Consider the following 14,290-nt stretch of genomic DNA (forward strand, 5'->3'; position numbering starts at 1 on the left):
AATAACAATCAACCCCTGGGACATAAAAGTGCCTGAAATTAAAGAAACACCCATACTCTATATTTTAAGTAAGGCCTGTTTCACACTGGATGTGTAAGAAGTACTTAAGCAGCGTACATTTTTTTCCCGACCATGCTTCCAAATTAGAACATTCACACTGCACACCGAGAGAGCGGGGCAGAAGTGGTAGCGCTGCGATCTTTCAGTGCCTGGTCTATTTCGGCTGTGCCGCTAGTGCTGAATTTTACAAGTTCACACTTACTCAATAATCAGATGGAGTAAAGAGTATGCGTATCTGGCTTGCTGTCCGAGGGGAGAGCTACGAATGAGGAAATTAAACGGGTGAGAGTGTGGAGACGGTGATAAAACTCTCTCTCTCTCTCTCTCTCTCTCTCTCTCTCTCTCTCTCTCTCTCTCTCTCTCTCTCTCTCTCTCTCTCTCTCTCTCTCTCATATATATATATGCCTCCTCTAACTAATGCTGATTGGATAGACAATTTAATCCTCCCAAACTTTGTTAATAAAACAATTTAAAGCGACAGTGCATTGTTCTCTTTCAAAATACACAGAAGTTAAAGGGGGGGTGAAATGCTGTTTCATGCATACTGATCTTTTTACACTGTTAAAGACTTGGAATCCCATACTAAACATAGACAAAGTTTCAAAAGTTAAGGTGGACGTTTGATGGGAGTATTTCTTTGTCAAAAATACTACTTCCGGTTAGTCATAAGTTTCGGCAAGTTTTTTGAGATCATGCGTCCCCTTTGACGTTAATGGGGGCGGAATTTCCTTGTATGGGCCTTACGGACAATTCTACCGGAAGCGCGTGAGAGAGAGCGAAGGAGAGAGCGAAAGCAACAGCCTACGATCATCAAAGCGCTGGCTTGTAGGATGCTTGTAGGACAGGTGATGTGCATATTACAATGTCACCAAAAAAGTGCGTTTTTGGTTGCCAGACCAAGACAGTCCTGCACAGATTCCCCAAAACCCCGCGGTAAGGCAACAGTGGATGTAATTTGCTTTTCCGGATCAGCAACTGAGTTGCGCGAATGTTTATATCTGTTCGCTGCATTTCGGTGCCGACTGTTTCATAAACAAGGCCCAGCTCGACGCCGCATTTTCCCAATCGCCTAATGCTGAATGATGGAGCAGTCCCAACGTTAGAAGGGTGAGTGAGACTGCTTCAAATGTCTGTGTTTTTTTTAGTCCGCTTACTGTCTACACAAACCACGCGTAAACACACAAACACACGTGCACAACTGCACTTCCCACATGTACACCTTCAAAGACAAAAATACGACGATATAATTCAAGTATAAATATGTAAATAACACAAGCCGCTAAGCATATTATATAGTTAGTGTATAACTTGTACCACATAGAGACGTCCTGCTCTAGTCGTTTTTGCTGCTGCTCCTGTTCAACTGCAGCCTCTGGGTCTGATTCTGGATCATAGATGTATGGCTGTATCTGATTAAAAGCCATATTTTTATTTTGAATAAAGTTTTTTTCCCGCTGTTAGGGATGAGACAGCTTTACGACGCACTCGACTCAACACACAGCGCGCTGCTGCACACGTCATTATTTAGCTCCGCTCACACGACACGCCCCCACCCGCTCGGCTTTTTTCGGAAAGACTCGGAACAGCGCATCTTTCTTATATAATTATTAAAAAAATAAAGACTTTTCGGAGATATGCAGGATGCAATGCTACTCTATAGGTACTCAAGATTGACATGACACTGACTGAAACTGAGTGTTTCACCCCCCCCTTTAACAATTTTTTTTTTTTTTTTTTACCATAAAATCATATATAAGTCAGGTGTTCCATATTTCATAATCCCCACATAACATTCAGCACTGTAAAAAAATCATTACAAAAAAACAAAAAAACATGCAAACACTAATAATTGACTGGATATTTTGCCAAAACTGTTTAAATTAATGAAACTAAATGTATATCTTAACTTTTAAGATTACCTTTGTCATATAAATGCAAGACCGTTCTGAGTAGGTAGTGGAGTGTGCAGTTAAAGAAACAAACATCAACAACAAAAAAACGTAATTCTAGATGTTGTTCTGATGCAAGACTTTTATTTTGAGATTTATTTTGATGTGCATGAAAGCTTTTAACAATTCTGTCAGATGCAAAAAGTGCCGGGGAAAAAAAAACGTTATCCCGAGTATCTACGGTCAGATGAGTTGTTGTCAGGCTATATGTCAGTGTCATTATTCTATCGTTGCTAAAATGTCTCACCTCAGAAAAACAAGCTTTCCTGTCCTGTCAGATGTTATACTGTTCTTCTAGTATCTGTTCTTCAATAGAGAGGTGCATTTATGACGTCATTTTGTAGGCTAAAAAGCGGAAGCGAGTTAGCATTTCATCGCTTTCAAGTCAATGGGTTTTTTGAATGGTGTTTTGGTTAAATGGCTGAAATTAGGTCTGTGGTCAAGAGTCAAGACATAAATGACATGAATACATAAGTATTACCCCACTCTGGATTTTTTTAAGCTTTTACGTGTCTGTTAAGATTTACAGACTCATTATGCTCATAATTGTACGCTTATAAACTATTTACAACTCAAAACTTTCTGTGAAAATGTTTTGAGGTAAAACTAAATATTTGTCGAAAGCTTAGTGATGGTGACGGTGAAATCGAGGGGATGTGGTGTAGTTCCTTTATAGCCTACCTTGAGCTTTTTACCTCTGGTGACTGCATTTAGGCTTCAAAATTCATAAAAGTTGTGTTCGTCTGTGAACGTGTGATTATCTTGAAGGACAAAACGTGCAAGTATCATAAACTGTTGTTGATCTCAGAGCTTATTTTTAGCAATAACCCAAAGCCTATGGGGAAAATCCTATTACGTTTTTGTTGAAGGAACCAGTGTAGTGCCGGCTTGCCCACAAAGTGACGTCATACCTGCACCTTTCTTTTACACCGGCAATCCTAAAAAAGTGGGTCGTGGCCTGATGACCATGGAAAAATGTAGGTCCCATTGCCAAACCAGTTGAGAACCGCATGTTATATGTGTGTTAGATAGTAGGAGGGGAACACGGAGAGTATGTGTGAGTAGGCCCAGCATAAAGCATGTGGCAGATAGTGGTCGGACAAGAACACCTGAAATACGATATTTGCAGTATCAAGTATTGTGACAAACACTGCCAGTGTGAATGCAAAATGAGAGCGTACTGCTCCAGTTCTGTAAGCACAGCTCTGTGCGCATCCGATGTGAAACAGGCGTAATGATATTTAAATCTATTGATAGTAAAACTTTATTTTTACCTTGATATGTTTGGGTGGGGTGGCTTCCTCAATACTTTTTTCATGTTGCTGTTTCAGGACTTGTGTAGAAACTTTTGGCAAATTTTCTCCTCCAATTACGATAACTTTAACAGAACGAGCAAACATTCATGAGGTAATTCACCATTTTCTCACAATGTGTTATTTAAAACAAATAATTCTGCACAGCACTACCTTTCTCATCATAATGATCCCCAAAACTTGAGGCCACACTCTGGTGAACATTCTGGTCCAGGGAAACCTAACATGGAAACAATGAGCAGCACGCCACTACTTCAATAGGTCTTTAAAATGTAAGACCTTATAAAAAGAATGCCAAACCACAAAATATAGATTTTTCTACTAACTATATTAGATGTGGAATGATGACAGAATATGAATTTGTGTGTATTGCATCTGCAGTATTATAAAAATGGGATGTCATCTTGTGTGGATATACCTGAGCATTTGAGGTACTACTTTCTTTAACACTGCTTCGTACCGTCACCTCCGATGAGCTCACCACCTGCTATTAAAACAGAGAACACCTGTTGTTGTACAAACATACACACTATGCAACTCACAACTGTTAGTATGATAATGTTATATGACAATTAAACATTAATCAGGTAATTGCCAAATAGGGCATAAAGTAGCTTTGTAAACTGTACTCTTTCATCAAGTCTTATTGTAGTCTGTGAATGTGTTTTTGTGGATATTTTGTGTGTTCGTCTGCTGTACCTGTCTCTGCTGGTAGTGGTGTTGTGTAACAGTGCTTTGGGATAGAGAAGAGGAACTGAGCTCATGGCTTTCAAACTGTTTCTTCACACTGGCCAGTCCGCCTGGCAGAGAGCACGGCTCAGAGCTGTCCATGACCTTATGACACATAGTAAAATGCTCAAACAAATTCATAAATATACATGTACATGCATACATAGAAAATATCTGAGACATGATTCTCCTTCCAGAACCCGATTTCACCAAGTGCAGCATGTTCCTGGATCAGCATCTTTGTTGATCCTGAACAACATTCATCAGTTTACAGTTTCTGTCAAGTTTAGGCTAAGGTGACCAGGGTAAGGTGATTCTACATCAGTGTTATTCATCTATCATTAATTTCTGGGTTTTTAAGGGATTACTTTTGTAGGGTTAGGTTTATGGGTAGGGTCGTAGGGATATGGTTATGATTACATTTTCAGACAGGAATGTTCCAGGATCAATAAAATATGTTGACCCAGCGTCTAACGCTGCAAAATCGTGCATTCTCCTCTAGGGGGCATACAAGGTTGAAAACCAAGACTTTAATCTCCTCTTTTCTTAGAAACGAAACACTATCTTTTAAGAAGTCATATCATTATTTGTTGTTGTTAATCATTTATTATTTAATTACAATTACAATTCGTCATAGGCCTATTGTGCAAATCATAAAAAATAGTGTACCATGTGCTAACCAGCAACAAGAAATGTTTTTCTCTACAATGATATTAAAATGTAGCGGAATGCAGCACAATAGGAAAACTAATTTTGGTGTTTTTTGTAGTAAAACCTACACCGTACATTTTTTTTTGTTAGTTTAACTTATAAAAGTAAGTAACCTGGTTGCCTTATAATTTTGAGTTTATTGAAATAAAAAATTTGAGTTGATACAATGAAGGAAATTTGTTTAATAAATAGAAACTCAAAATATTTTTGTATCTGAACCACATTAAAAAAAAAGATAAATCATGAAAATAGCACTATTTGGCAATTTTCACTGCGTCATTAGAAATAAAACACAGTGTAGCAATAGACGAACCCTGTCGTCTAGCAACTTTCCATAGACATCTGAGCTGAAGAAAAAAAAATGCTGTACAGTCCAATCACATCATGCATAGAGCCTCAGTGGGCCGGCTAAACATAATGACGGCAGAGTTGTGACGATTCCCCATGCTTCTTGTAAACAAAGAAGCTGGCGAACGGCGGCCTTTCAAATCGACTTTCGTATCGACTTTGGCTTTGAAAGACTTGGAGTTAAGCTTTTATTTGAGAAAAGAACAAGAACGGCACTGAAATCATTCTTAACGCCGGTTTCACACTGCACGTGCAAGCAGTGCGTTGGCAGGGCAGGGCGGGAGCAGGGCGGGAGCAGTGCGTATGGAGAGCGGGAGCCACGCACTCCCGTTGTGCATTCACACTGGCAGCGTTCGTCTCACGCAGCTGATCCGCCACTCATGTATTGCAAATACAGAGGAATATTGTCCATTCTGTCACATTTTTCGGTGTTCTCCTCCGACACTGTCATTCTCGTGCTTTGATTTATGATGGGAAGCATATGCTGCAAATGCGACCGTTTTCCCCTCTGTCCCAAAAACACATGCATATAACCTGCTGTATTATAGATAGTTTACATGATAAAAGTAACCTTAAAGTTAAGACATGCCTCTCTAGGTTTAATCATTTAAACAGCCCGTTGAAGTTTAGACAAAAACTTTTGGCAGTGATGGGTTTTTATGCATTTCATTTACTTTTTTCGCAGTGCAGGATGTCATGTGGTGATAATGAAACTCACGGAGCCTCTGCATGCGGTGTGAATGCTCTAATCTGTTAACATGGGCGGCGGAAAAAAAACACGCTCCTTACGCCCTGCTAACGCGTGCAGTGGGAAACCGGCCTAAGAAGGGAAGATGTTTTCTAAAATTTTGCCGACCAGAAGCCTTAGCGCTATCCAATTGTGTGCAGAGAGAGTTTGAAAGACAACCGTTTATCCCGCCCCTTGGATTGAACCCTGTCAATGGTGAGTTCCAAGACCCACCATCTTGATGTGGGTCTGTCTTGTCAGGCTAAGTAAAACAGTCTATGAGTAAAACCATGGTTTATTTTTGTAAGTCCTGCACAGTAGAGAGCAGAAGTAGAGGCACAATATCACAAGCCCACCAACACTCTCGCAGATACAGAACAATTAATTATGGTGTGAAGTCAACAGTTAGAAATGTAGGAATTTAAGCTCCAATCTCCTCCCGAAAATCACGAAAAGTTAGTGCCTCACTGATTACTTAACTCAGAGAAGCTTTCAAACTGAGCTGTCAATCATGATGCCCATTTTTATATCATCAAATAACTAACTAAAACTAAACTTATTTCAAGGAAGTGTGTGTAAAATTGTGGCCAAAACTGGTACTGCAATCACTTTCCTCTCTCCCCCTCCCCCCTGATTTGAGGTTGCCAGATTGGCTGCAGGATCCAGCAGGAATGTTTGTAGCTGCAGCTGTGGTAACTAGAGCAGAGCTGGCAACCCAGATGCGGAAACACTACTGACTTTGTGATTGGTCGATAGGTGGAGGGCGGAGCTTCAGGCCCAAACACAACATGTCAACATCAACATCAGTTGAGGGCTGCAACAACAACTTTTAAATGACAATATCCTGGCCGGACTACTGTTGTCAGTGATAAGTATTTGAAATTAACATGATTTCTTAATGTCTAGTGACATATCAGGGCCATTTTATGATTAATTGAAATACGTTTCTTACATACAGTTCCTTTAAAAGATGAAAACTTGAACTAACATTATCGTGATTAAAAACTGCCTAAAATGGCAGAAACCAAGTCTGGGGGAAAAAATATATGAAGTGTTATTATATTATTTAGTTTATCGTGCGTCCATTAGAAGACACTGAGGGGCAGGGGATATGAGCTATACTGGGACCAACCACCAGGGGGCGATCGAAACACGGAGGCTTCAGTTATTTACAGGAGTGATGCCGGCTTGTAGCAAAAAAAAAAACAGACCACATTTCATATTTAATATACAGCTATCTAATATACAGATTCTTAACCCCTGGGAATTCACAATGGGTGGAATACCTTCCAGAACGGCCTACAATTTGACACCATTACTGGAGGTTTAAATTGTTTAAATAAAAACAATTGTTAAATTAATTACTTAAAATAAATGTAATAATGTAATAAAATATTTTTTAAATGTTTTAATTTCTTAAACTTTTGGTTTAATTTCAGGTAATTGCCAAGGCAACATTTCTCATTTTTTGTTTAGTTTAAAGTAGCCTACTAAACTAAACAGAATAAACTAAAACTTACACACACAAAAAAAAACATGCTAAAATATTACACAGACATATAAAATATGAAAAAGCTATATTTTTTGTAAAACATGGATTGAACGGAAATTAAAATGAAAACAGAAAAAAAAACAAATGTAATAGCCTATAATTAAAATATTAACAAAAAAATATAGCTTGATATTAACAAAAAATATTTTTAAATCAATCATAATCAAGCAAAACTTATTTTTTATACAGCTAAAAACAAGCAACTGGCAAATACTCCACTTCATCCAGTAACTGGCTTCTCACTTTATTTAATGCAACTCGAATTCCCACATGGGATCAATAGTAACTTGATTTACAGTGTATTTTATGCCTCTATTATGTATTACACAGCCATTAAGTGTGGCACGCTTACATGGGATAAAAGTACATTTCACAGAATTGTATTAATGAGGAAGTAGAAGGCCTTAGACAGGAAATATGATATGAGTTTGTGTAGAATATATTCATGTGTGTTTGTGTGTGTGTGTATTCATGCTGATAAATACCACAGATGGGCTCCTCTCCTCCTTCGTAGCGGCAGCTTGATATAGGGCCAGTCTCTGCTTGAGCGGCACGGTCTCGGTCTCACCGTCAGCGTGTGTGTCTCCTGATGGTGAAACACCTGCGCTGCCTGCAGCTGAAACACAGACACGTTCAGGTCATCATTCGCTATTAAACCTGAAACTGTAACATAAATAGACGCATGTCTTTACCCTGACTCAGGGTTCATGATTGGTTCAGGGAAACTAATGTTAGATTGGAGATCACATCCTCTGTCATATTTTAAGTGTAAATATAGCCAGACAAAGTCAAACTGACAACAGGGATGTATTGTGACAGCTAATGCTGACTCTCTCTCTCTCTGTCTCTCAGTTTATAGATGGCTCTAGTGACAAGATGAGGAATGATGTCATAAAGCATGCACGTCGTTCACATCAATCACTGTTTTCAAAGTTTGATCCCCAAGCCATCACCACCTCCAGCTCTAGTAAGAGTTCTACACACATATAAGGCCATGGTCATGTACAGATATTAGTAATGAGGTTAGGAATGCACAATATAATGTTACCATACTGTCAATAAATGGATATTCACCCGTCAAGTATTTTTTAACACCAATAATTAAGTAACTATTATTAAATATAATTTTTTAGCAAAAAGTAAAAATTAAAAATGTATATTGGGATTTCATGTTTTATTATAAAGTTCACTTGAAGCATTTAAAACTTTTTTCATTTTTACTAGTATTGTTTTTCTTGGTGTGAATGGTGAATGGTACCATTCACTGCCATTATAAAGCTTGGAAGACCCAGGATATTTTTTTAATATAACTCCAATTTTGTTTGGCTGAAGTCATATACACCTAGGATGGCTTGAGGATGAGTAAATTATGGAATCATTTTTGGCTTCACATTTTTGGGTGAAGTAATCGTTTAATTAATTACATTTTTGTTTTTCATTAAATATTATTAATTAAACAGCTTATAAACATGAAAGTATGCAAAAATGTAAGACATATCTCCTTATAGAAACTTTTTGGCATAATTGATTCTTTAAAATTGAGCCAAGACCCTATGGTTCTATATAAAACCCAATCGTACCTTTTTAAAGACTGTAACTCTTTGAATAGTTGCACATTTTAAATTCATCATTGATTGAATATTTGAATTCTGTCCATCCCTGTTAAAAATAAGAGCCACTGGAGGATGTAATGCAATGCTATTTGCGGATTATTTCAAGCCAGATCTTTGTACTGTGTCATACAACCACACTGCTTTTCTTGCATCTGTAAAGCATGACCGTATCACCATGTGGCCAAGATATGTTCCCTGAACCGTTAATTTTAGCAGAGCAGTTATTCAGAGCATGCCAGTGTAAAGCTAGCCAGCAGAGGGAGAGAGATGATTCAGATCCAGAATAAGCAGGCTTTAGTATAGCTGTTGAACAGAAACTCTACACCTGAGGGTATCTTGACACTTTTCAAACACTGCGACGATGGGATGTGGAGACAGAGGGATCACGCTCTCGTTTGTCATTATGGTAAGAGAAAGACATCAGCGGGGAAGATGGACGACTCAACATTCCAGAAAACCTCCAAGTATCTAGAACCGCAGGGGTTGGCGGCATTTTAGACTATTGCGCATTACCATGACGTGAAGTAACCACAGTACCGAGAGCAATTAAAGAAGACTTATTTTAAACCAAGGCCTGTTAGTTTCATATTTCAGAGAGAGAGAGAGAGAGAGAGAGAGAGAGAGAGAGAGAGAGAGAGAGAGAGAGAGAGAGAGAGAGAGAGAGACGCCCCAGGAAGAGTGACTTCCTAAAATGCAAAGCCAAGGAATTCTTTAGACCTGTCACTTGTCTATCATTCATATTTCTACATCTCTAATAATATGATCTGCCTTTTTCTGTCACCTATGACCAAGAGAAATAGGCATTAGTGTAAATGGCAGTTTTTATTTTATTTATTTTGATAAATTACTGATTTGGTTTTGGTATTAGCAATCTATACGCTAGACATCTACTGAATGTATGATTCAACTTTTCAATGCACACTGTATGTGTTAGCATTATGTCAGTAGGCCTGCAATATTCTAGACTCGTCTATGGAATGCAGCAGTAGCTTACAGGCTAAATGCAGAAAGTCCAGTCTTTAGGACTCTATTCTGAGACACTCATCGAGTGAGCCGACATTTATGACACTCACCGCCTTACAGCAACCGCAATGCTCTTTAGGATAAAGACAGTTTAAACAGTTAACGTAACATGTTTCCATTTTTCTTCAAATTTATTTTGCTTAACTTTTAATTCTTGAAACTAGTCATCATAGTCTTTTTTTACATATATTAAACTGTTACTATTGTAAAATGAAAAGCAATGCGAGTTTTGAATTGCTTAAACACAAAACTAAGATCTTATCTTCCTGAAAGGCCAGTGAACAAGTAAACAAACAGGTATTGGAAAATCTGAAACGGCTTGGTTTCTAGTTAACAAAAGAACCCTTTTGTTACTTTATGTTCATATAAATAATACTCATCAATTTTCTTTTAGTTCAGCTCAATTATGATGTAACAATATGCCACGTGTCCTCTTCATGCATTGTTAACGAGCGCTCCCGAAACACATGTGCGTGGTGCCACTGGCCTCATGCTCTTAACCTGATAATATATTTTACTTATTCAGTTTATCTCAACCCAATTTACCATTTAAAAAGTACAAATGAGATGATTGTCAAATTACTGAGTAGCACTGATTTCTATAATTCATTATCAAAATGGGTTAAATCAGAAGCCGTTCATCTTCCAAATGGACAACAGACGTAAATCAGTACATCAGAAAGCACTTCTGTTGAAGCACACTCACCTACAGAGGTCTGAGGTTTCCTCTCGGTTCCTCAACGTTACTATAGTGTCACCTGGACAACAGATCCCACCCGGAGACCCCTAGACACCCAGCGTCCGTGTAAAAGTGTGAATGTATGTTTGGAGACCAGCTCCAGTCTACTGTCCGGTTCACCTCAGAGTGATGGAGGGCAGAGACAGCTGGTTGTATTTCAGAGGCCCCTACCATTACCCTCCTCCTCTTTAAAAGATTGCCAGTCTGCTAGGCCTTTTTTTAGATAAGCTACTCAACATGCCCTTAACCTGAAGTCACAGAGTGACAGACAGACAGACAGACACACTGAGGGGGAGAGGCACCCTACTGTCTGAGAGATTTTAGGGCCATTCATCCTTGGCTTTCATAAACTGCATAAAAATCCCATTGCATCTCTTTACATAATCATTAAAGGAAAAGTTCACCAAATAAAGAAGATTCAGTGAACCCTTTCAGTCTCTTTCCACTCAGATCTGTTTTATACAATTACAACTCATAGTGACCACAGCTGTTAAGCTCCAAAAATCACACAAAAAAACAGATAAATGTATCATTAGTAGTTTAATGCTATTTCTTATAAATATATGGCGTATGACGTTTAAAGTATTTCTATGCCAAATACACCTTCGGGATTCTAATAAGTTTCGGGAAGTTTTTTTTTTCAGAGTATGGCTCTGTATGACATCATAAAGGGTGGAATTGCTTGTATAGGCGCTTCTCCCGGATGAGCGCGAGCACAAATCGACCAGGGGTACGTTTTCTGAGCAACGGCTTAACTCACTGCTTAAATACTATAGTACGCTGCATCGTTGAAGAAATCAACTAGCTAGCCAGGACTGTTTCCTGAAACCATATTGTCACAAATCTGTCTTTCAACCACATCAATGATTCGGGTCGCCAATGCCACGTGATTTCAGCAGTTTGGCAGTTTGACGCGAACCGAACTGTTGAAATCACGTGACATTGGCGACCCGAATCATTGATCGATTCACTGATTCATGAACTGATTCTTTTTGGAGGCACATGGACGAGAAGACAATGCTGAATAAAATCGAGTTTTTTAATTTTTGGACCAAAATGTATTTTCGATGCTTCAAGAGATTCTAATTAACCCACTGATGTCACATATGGACTACTTTGATGATGTTTTTATTCCCTTTCTGGACATGGACAGTGAAGTGGGCATTGACTGCATTATGCTCTCGGACTAAAATATAAAATATCTTAAACTGTGTTCCGATGATGAACGGAGGTCTTGCGGGTGTAGAACGACATTAGGGTGAGTCATTAATGACATCAATTTCATTTTTGGGTGAACTAACCCTTTAAGTCATAGAGCCCGTCCGCACATGCGTACTGCGCAGAAAGGTGCTTTAAATCTCTTGACAAACTAAAGGACGTAAATTACATTTGTATGTATTCAAAATAAAATATATAGATTGTACTTAATGTCAGCTTGCTTATTTTGCTCAAGATAAGGATTTATGAAGTCCACATGTCATGCAATCTAGAAACTATGCTTCTAACAACAGGCCAAGAGATGTCGTTGCAGTCACACAAGTTTGCGATGCTGTTTGCCAATGTTCATTGGAACAATGGTTTCAGTGGGAAACACTGACTGGTTGAACTATGCTGATAACGACAGAACTTGCAACCATAGTTGGCTAACGATGCTTTTGGGAAGCCCACCCCAATGCGAGAGCAAGATCATGGCCACCAACAAGCTTGGTTCGGGTTATGGGAGCGGTCGGCAGCACTGTCATTTAGTTTTTTAGACCACAAAATCAACAATGTCACTAAAGAAGTGTGTTTTTGGTTGTGAGGGAAAGATATTCTTGTTCAGCTTCACAAATATCCCAGCGTTAAAGAAACCGTGATTGTGGTTTGTTTTTTCCGCAGTCTGCAGTGTGTTTGTGTGATCCTGATCATGAGTCAAAACCACAGGCGTTGAGTAAAACTGCATCCAATGTCCAAATGTGCAATCGACGGTTAAGTGCATACTGTGTAATTTAAACAAAACCAACGTATAGTAAATCGATAGTGTGTGTGTGTGTACTTGTTTAAATTACATTGTGGGGACCAATGTAATATAAACCTGAGATCACCTACATTGTGGGACCATCCAGCGGTCCCAACAATGTAATTGGATTCATAAACATTCTAAATTAGTTTTTTTTTGAAAAAACACAACATATGTTTGTGTGTGCTCGTGTCTCTTTAACTCCCCCCACTGCACTCCTCCACGAATTTGGCTGTTTTTGTAAAGAATCGGTATAGCATATCTGTCTTTTATAAACATGATGAAACTAAAGTCTCTTGAGAGATATGAAGGGTGCAATATACACTCACCTAAAGGATTATTATAGGAACACCATACTAATGCTGTGTTTGACCCCCTTTCGCCTTCAGAACTGCCTTAATTCTATGTGGCATTGATTCAACAAGGTGCTGAAAGCATTCTTTAGAAATGTTGGCCCATATTGATAGGATAGCATCTTACAGTTGATTTGTGGGATGCTCATCCTGGGCACGAAGCTCCCATTCCACCACATCCTAAAGATGCTCTATTGGGTTGAGCTCTGGTGACTGTGGGCCATTTTAGTACAGTGAACTCATTGTCATGTTCAAGAAACCAATTTGAAATGATTTGAAACGTTGTGACATGGTGCATTATCCTGCTGGAAATATCCATCAGAGGATAGGTACATGGCGGTCCTAAAGGGATGGACATGGTCAGAAACAATGCTCAGGTAGGCCGTGGCATTTAAACGATGCCCAATTGGCACTAAGGGGCCTAAAGTGTGCAAAGAAAACATCCCCCACACCATTACACCACCACCACCAGCCTGCACAGTGGTAACAAGGCATGATGGATCCATGTTCTCATTCACGCCAAATTCTGACTACCACTAAATGTCTCAACAGAAAATCGAGACTCATCAGACCAGGCAACATTTTTCCAGTCTTCAACTGTCCAACTTTGGTGTGCTTGTGCAAATTGTAGCCTCTTTTTTCCTATTTGTAGTGGAGATGAGTGGTACCCGGTGGGGTCTTTTGCTGTTGTAGCCCATCCGCCTCAAGGTTGTGCGTGTTGTGGCTTCACAAATGCTTTGCTGCATACCTTGGTTGTTACGAGTGGTTATTTCAGTCAAAGTTGCTCTTCTATCAGCTTGAATTAGTCAGCCCATTCTCCTCTGACCTCTAGCATCAACAAGGCATTTTCACCCACAGGACTGCTGCATGCTGGATGTTTTTCGCTTTTCAAATAATTCTTTGTAAACCCTAGAAATGGTTGTGCATTAAAATCCCAGTAACTGAGCAGATTGTGAAATACTCGGCCGGTCTGGCACTAACAACCATGCCATGCTCAGAATTGCTTAAATCACCTTTCCTTTACCATTCTGACATTCAGTTTGGAGTTCAGGAGATTGTCTTGACCAGGACCACACTCCTAAATGCATTGAATCATACACCTCTATGTTGCCTGTTATGTTTTTTGGAGCCTAATAGACATGGAAACTATGGACATTGTATGCGAAATTCTTCA

The 14,290-nt window shown here is 39.1% G+C and overlaps 1 protein-coding gene and 1 long non-coding RNA gene across 5 annotated transcripts in view; one reads left to right on the top strand and one right to left on the bottom strand.

Moving 5' to 3' along the window:
* LOC137093998 (uncharacterized) overlaps nt 1-14,290 on the top strand; it is a 50,993-nt gene that overhangs the window by 14,131 nt on the left and 22,572 nt on the right. For both annotated transcript variants that reach the window (XR_010908583.1, XR_010908584.1), the window contains exon 2: nt 8,242-8,356. This is a non-coding gene — a long non-coding RNA (uncharacterized lncRNA). The remainder of the gene's footprint in view (nt 1-8,241; nt 8,357-14,290) is intronic.
* Nucleotides 1-14,290, bottom strand: part of xirp2a (xin actin binding repeat containing 2a) — a 48,436-nt gene that overhangs the window by 11,607 nt on the left and 22,539 nt on the right. The window contains exons 1-6 of one of the 3 annotated variants that reach the window (XM_067459114.1): nt 10,732-11,180; nt 7,875-8,005; nt 4,022-4,156; nt 3,741-3,809; nt 3,476-3,542; nt 3,284-3,387 (exon numbers count right to left, since the gene is read on the bottom strand). In XM_067459114.1, coding sequence (XP_067315215.1) covers nt 3,284-3,387; nt 3,476-3,542; nt 3,741-3,809; nt 4,022-4,153 — 372 coding nt within the window. In that variant the 5' untranslated portion in view covers nt 4,154-4,156; nt 7,875-8,005; nt 10,732-11,180. Of the gene's footprint in view, nt 1-3,283; nt 3,388-3,475; nt 3,543-3,740; nt 3,810-4,021; nt 4,157-7,874; nt 8,006-10,731; nt 11,181-14,290 lie in introns of those variants that run through there. The other 2 variants (XM_067459113.1, XM_067459112.1) reach the window with 2 other exon arrangements.

Source organism: Pseudorasbora parva, chromosome 12 (genome assembly GCF_024679245.1).
Source record: "Pseudorasbora parva isolate DD20220531a chromosome 12, ASM2467924v1, whole genome shotgun sequence".
NCBI lineage: Eukaryota > Metazoa > Chordata > Actinopteri > Cypriniformes > Gobionidae > Pseudorasbora > Pseudorasbora parva.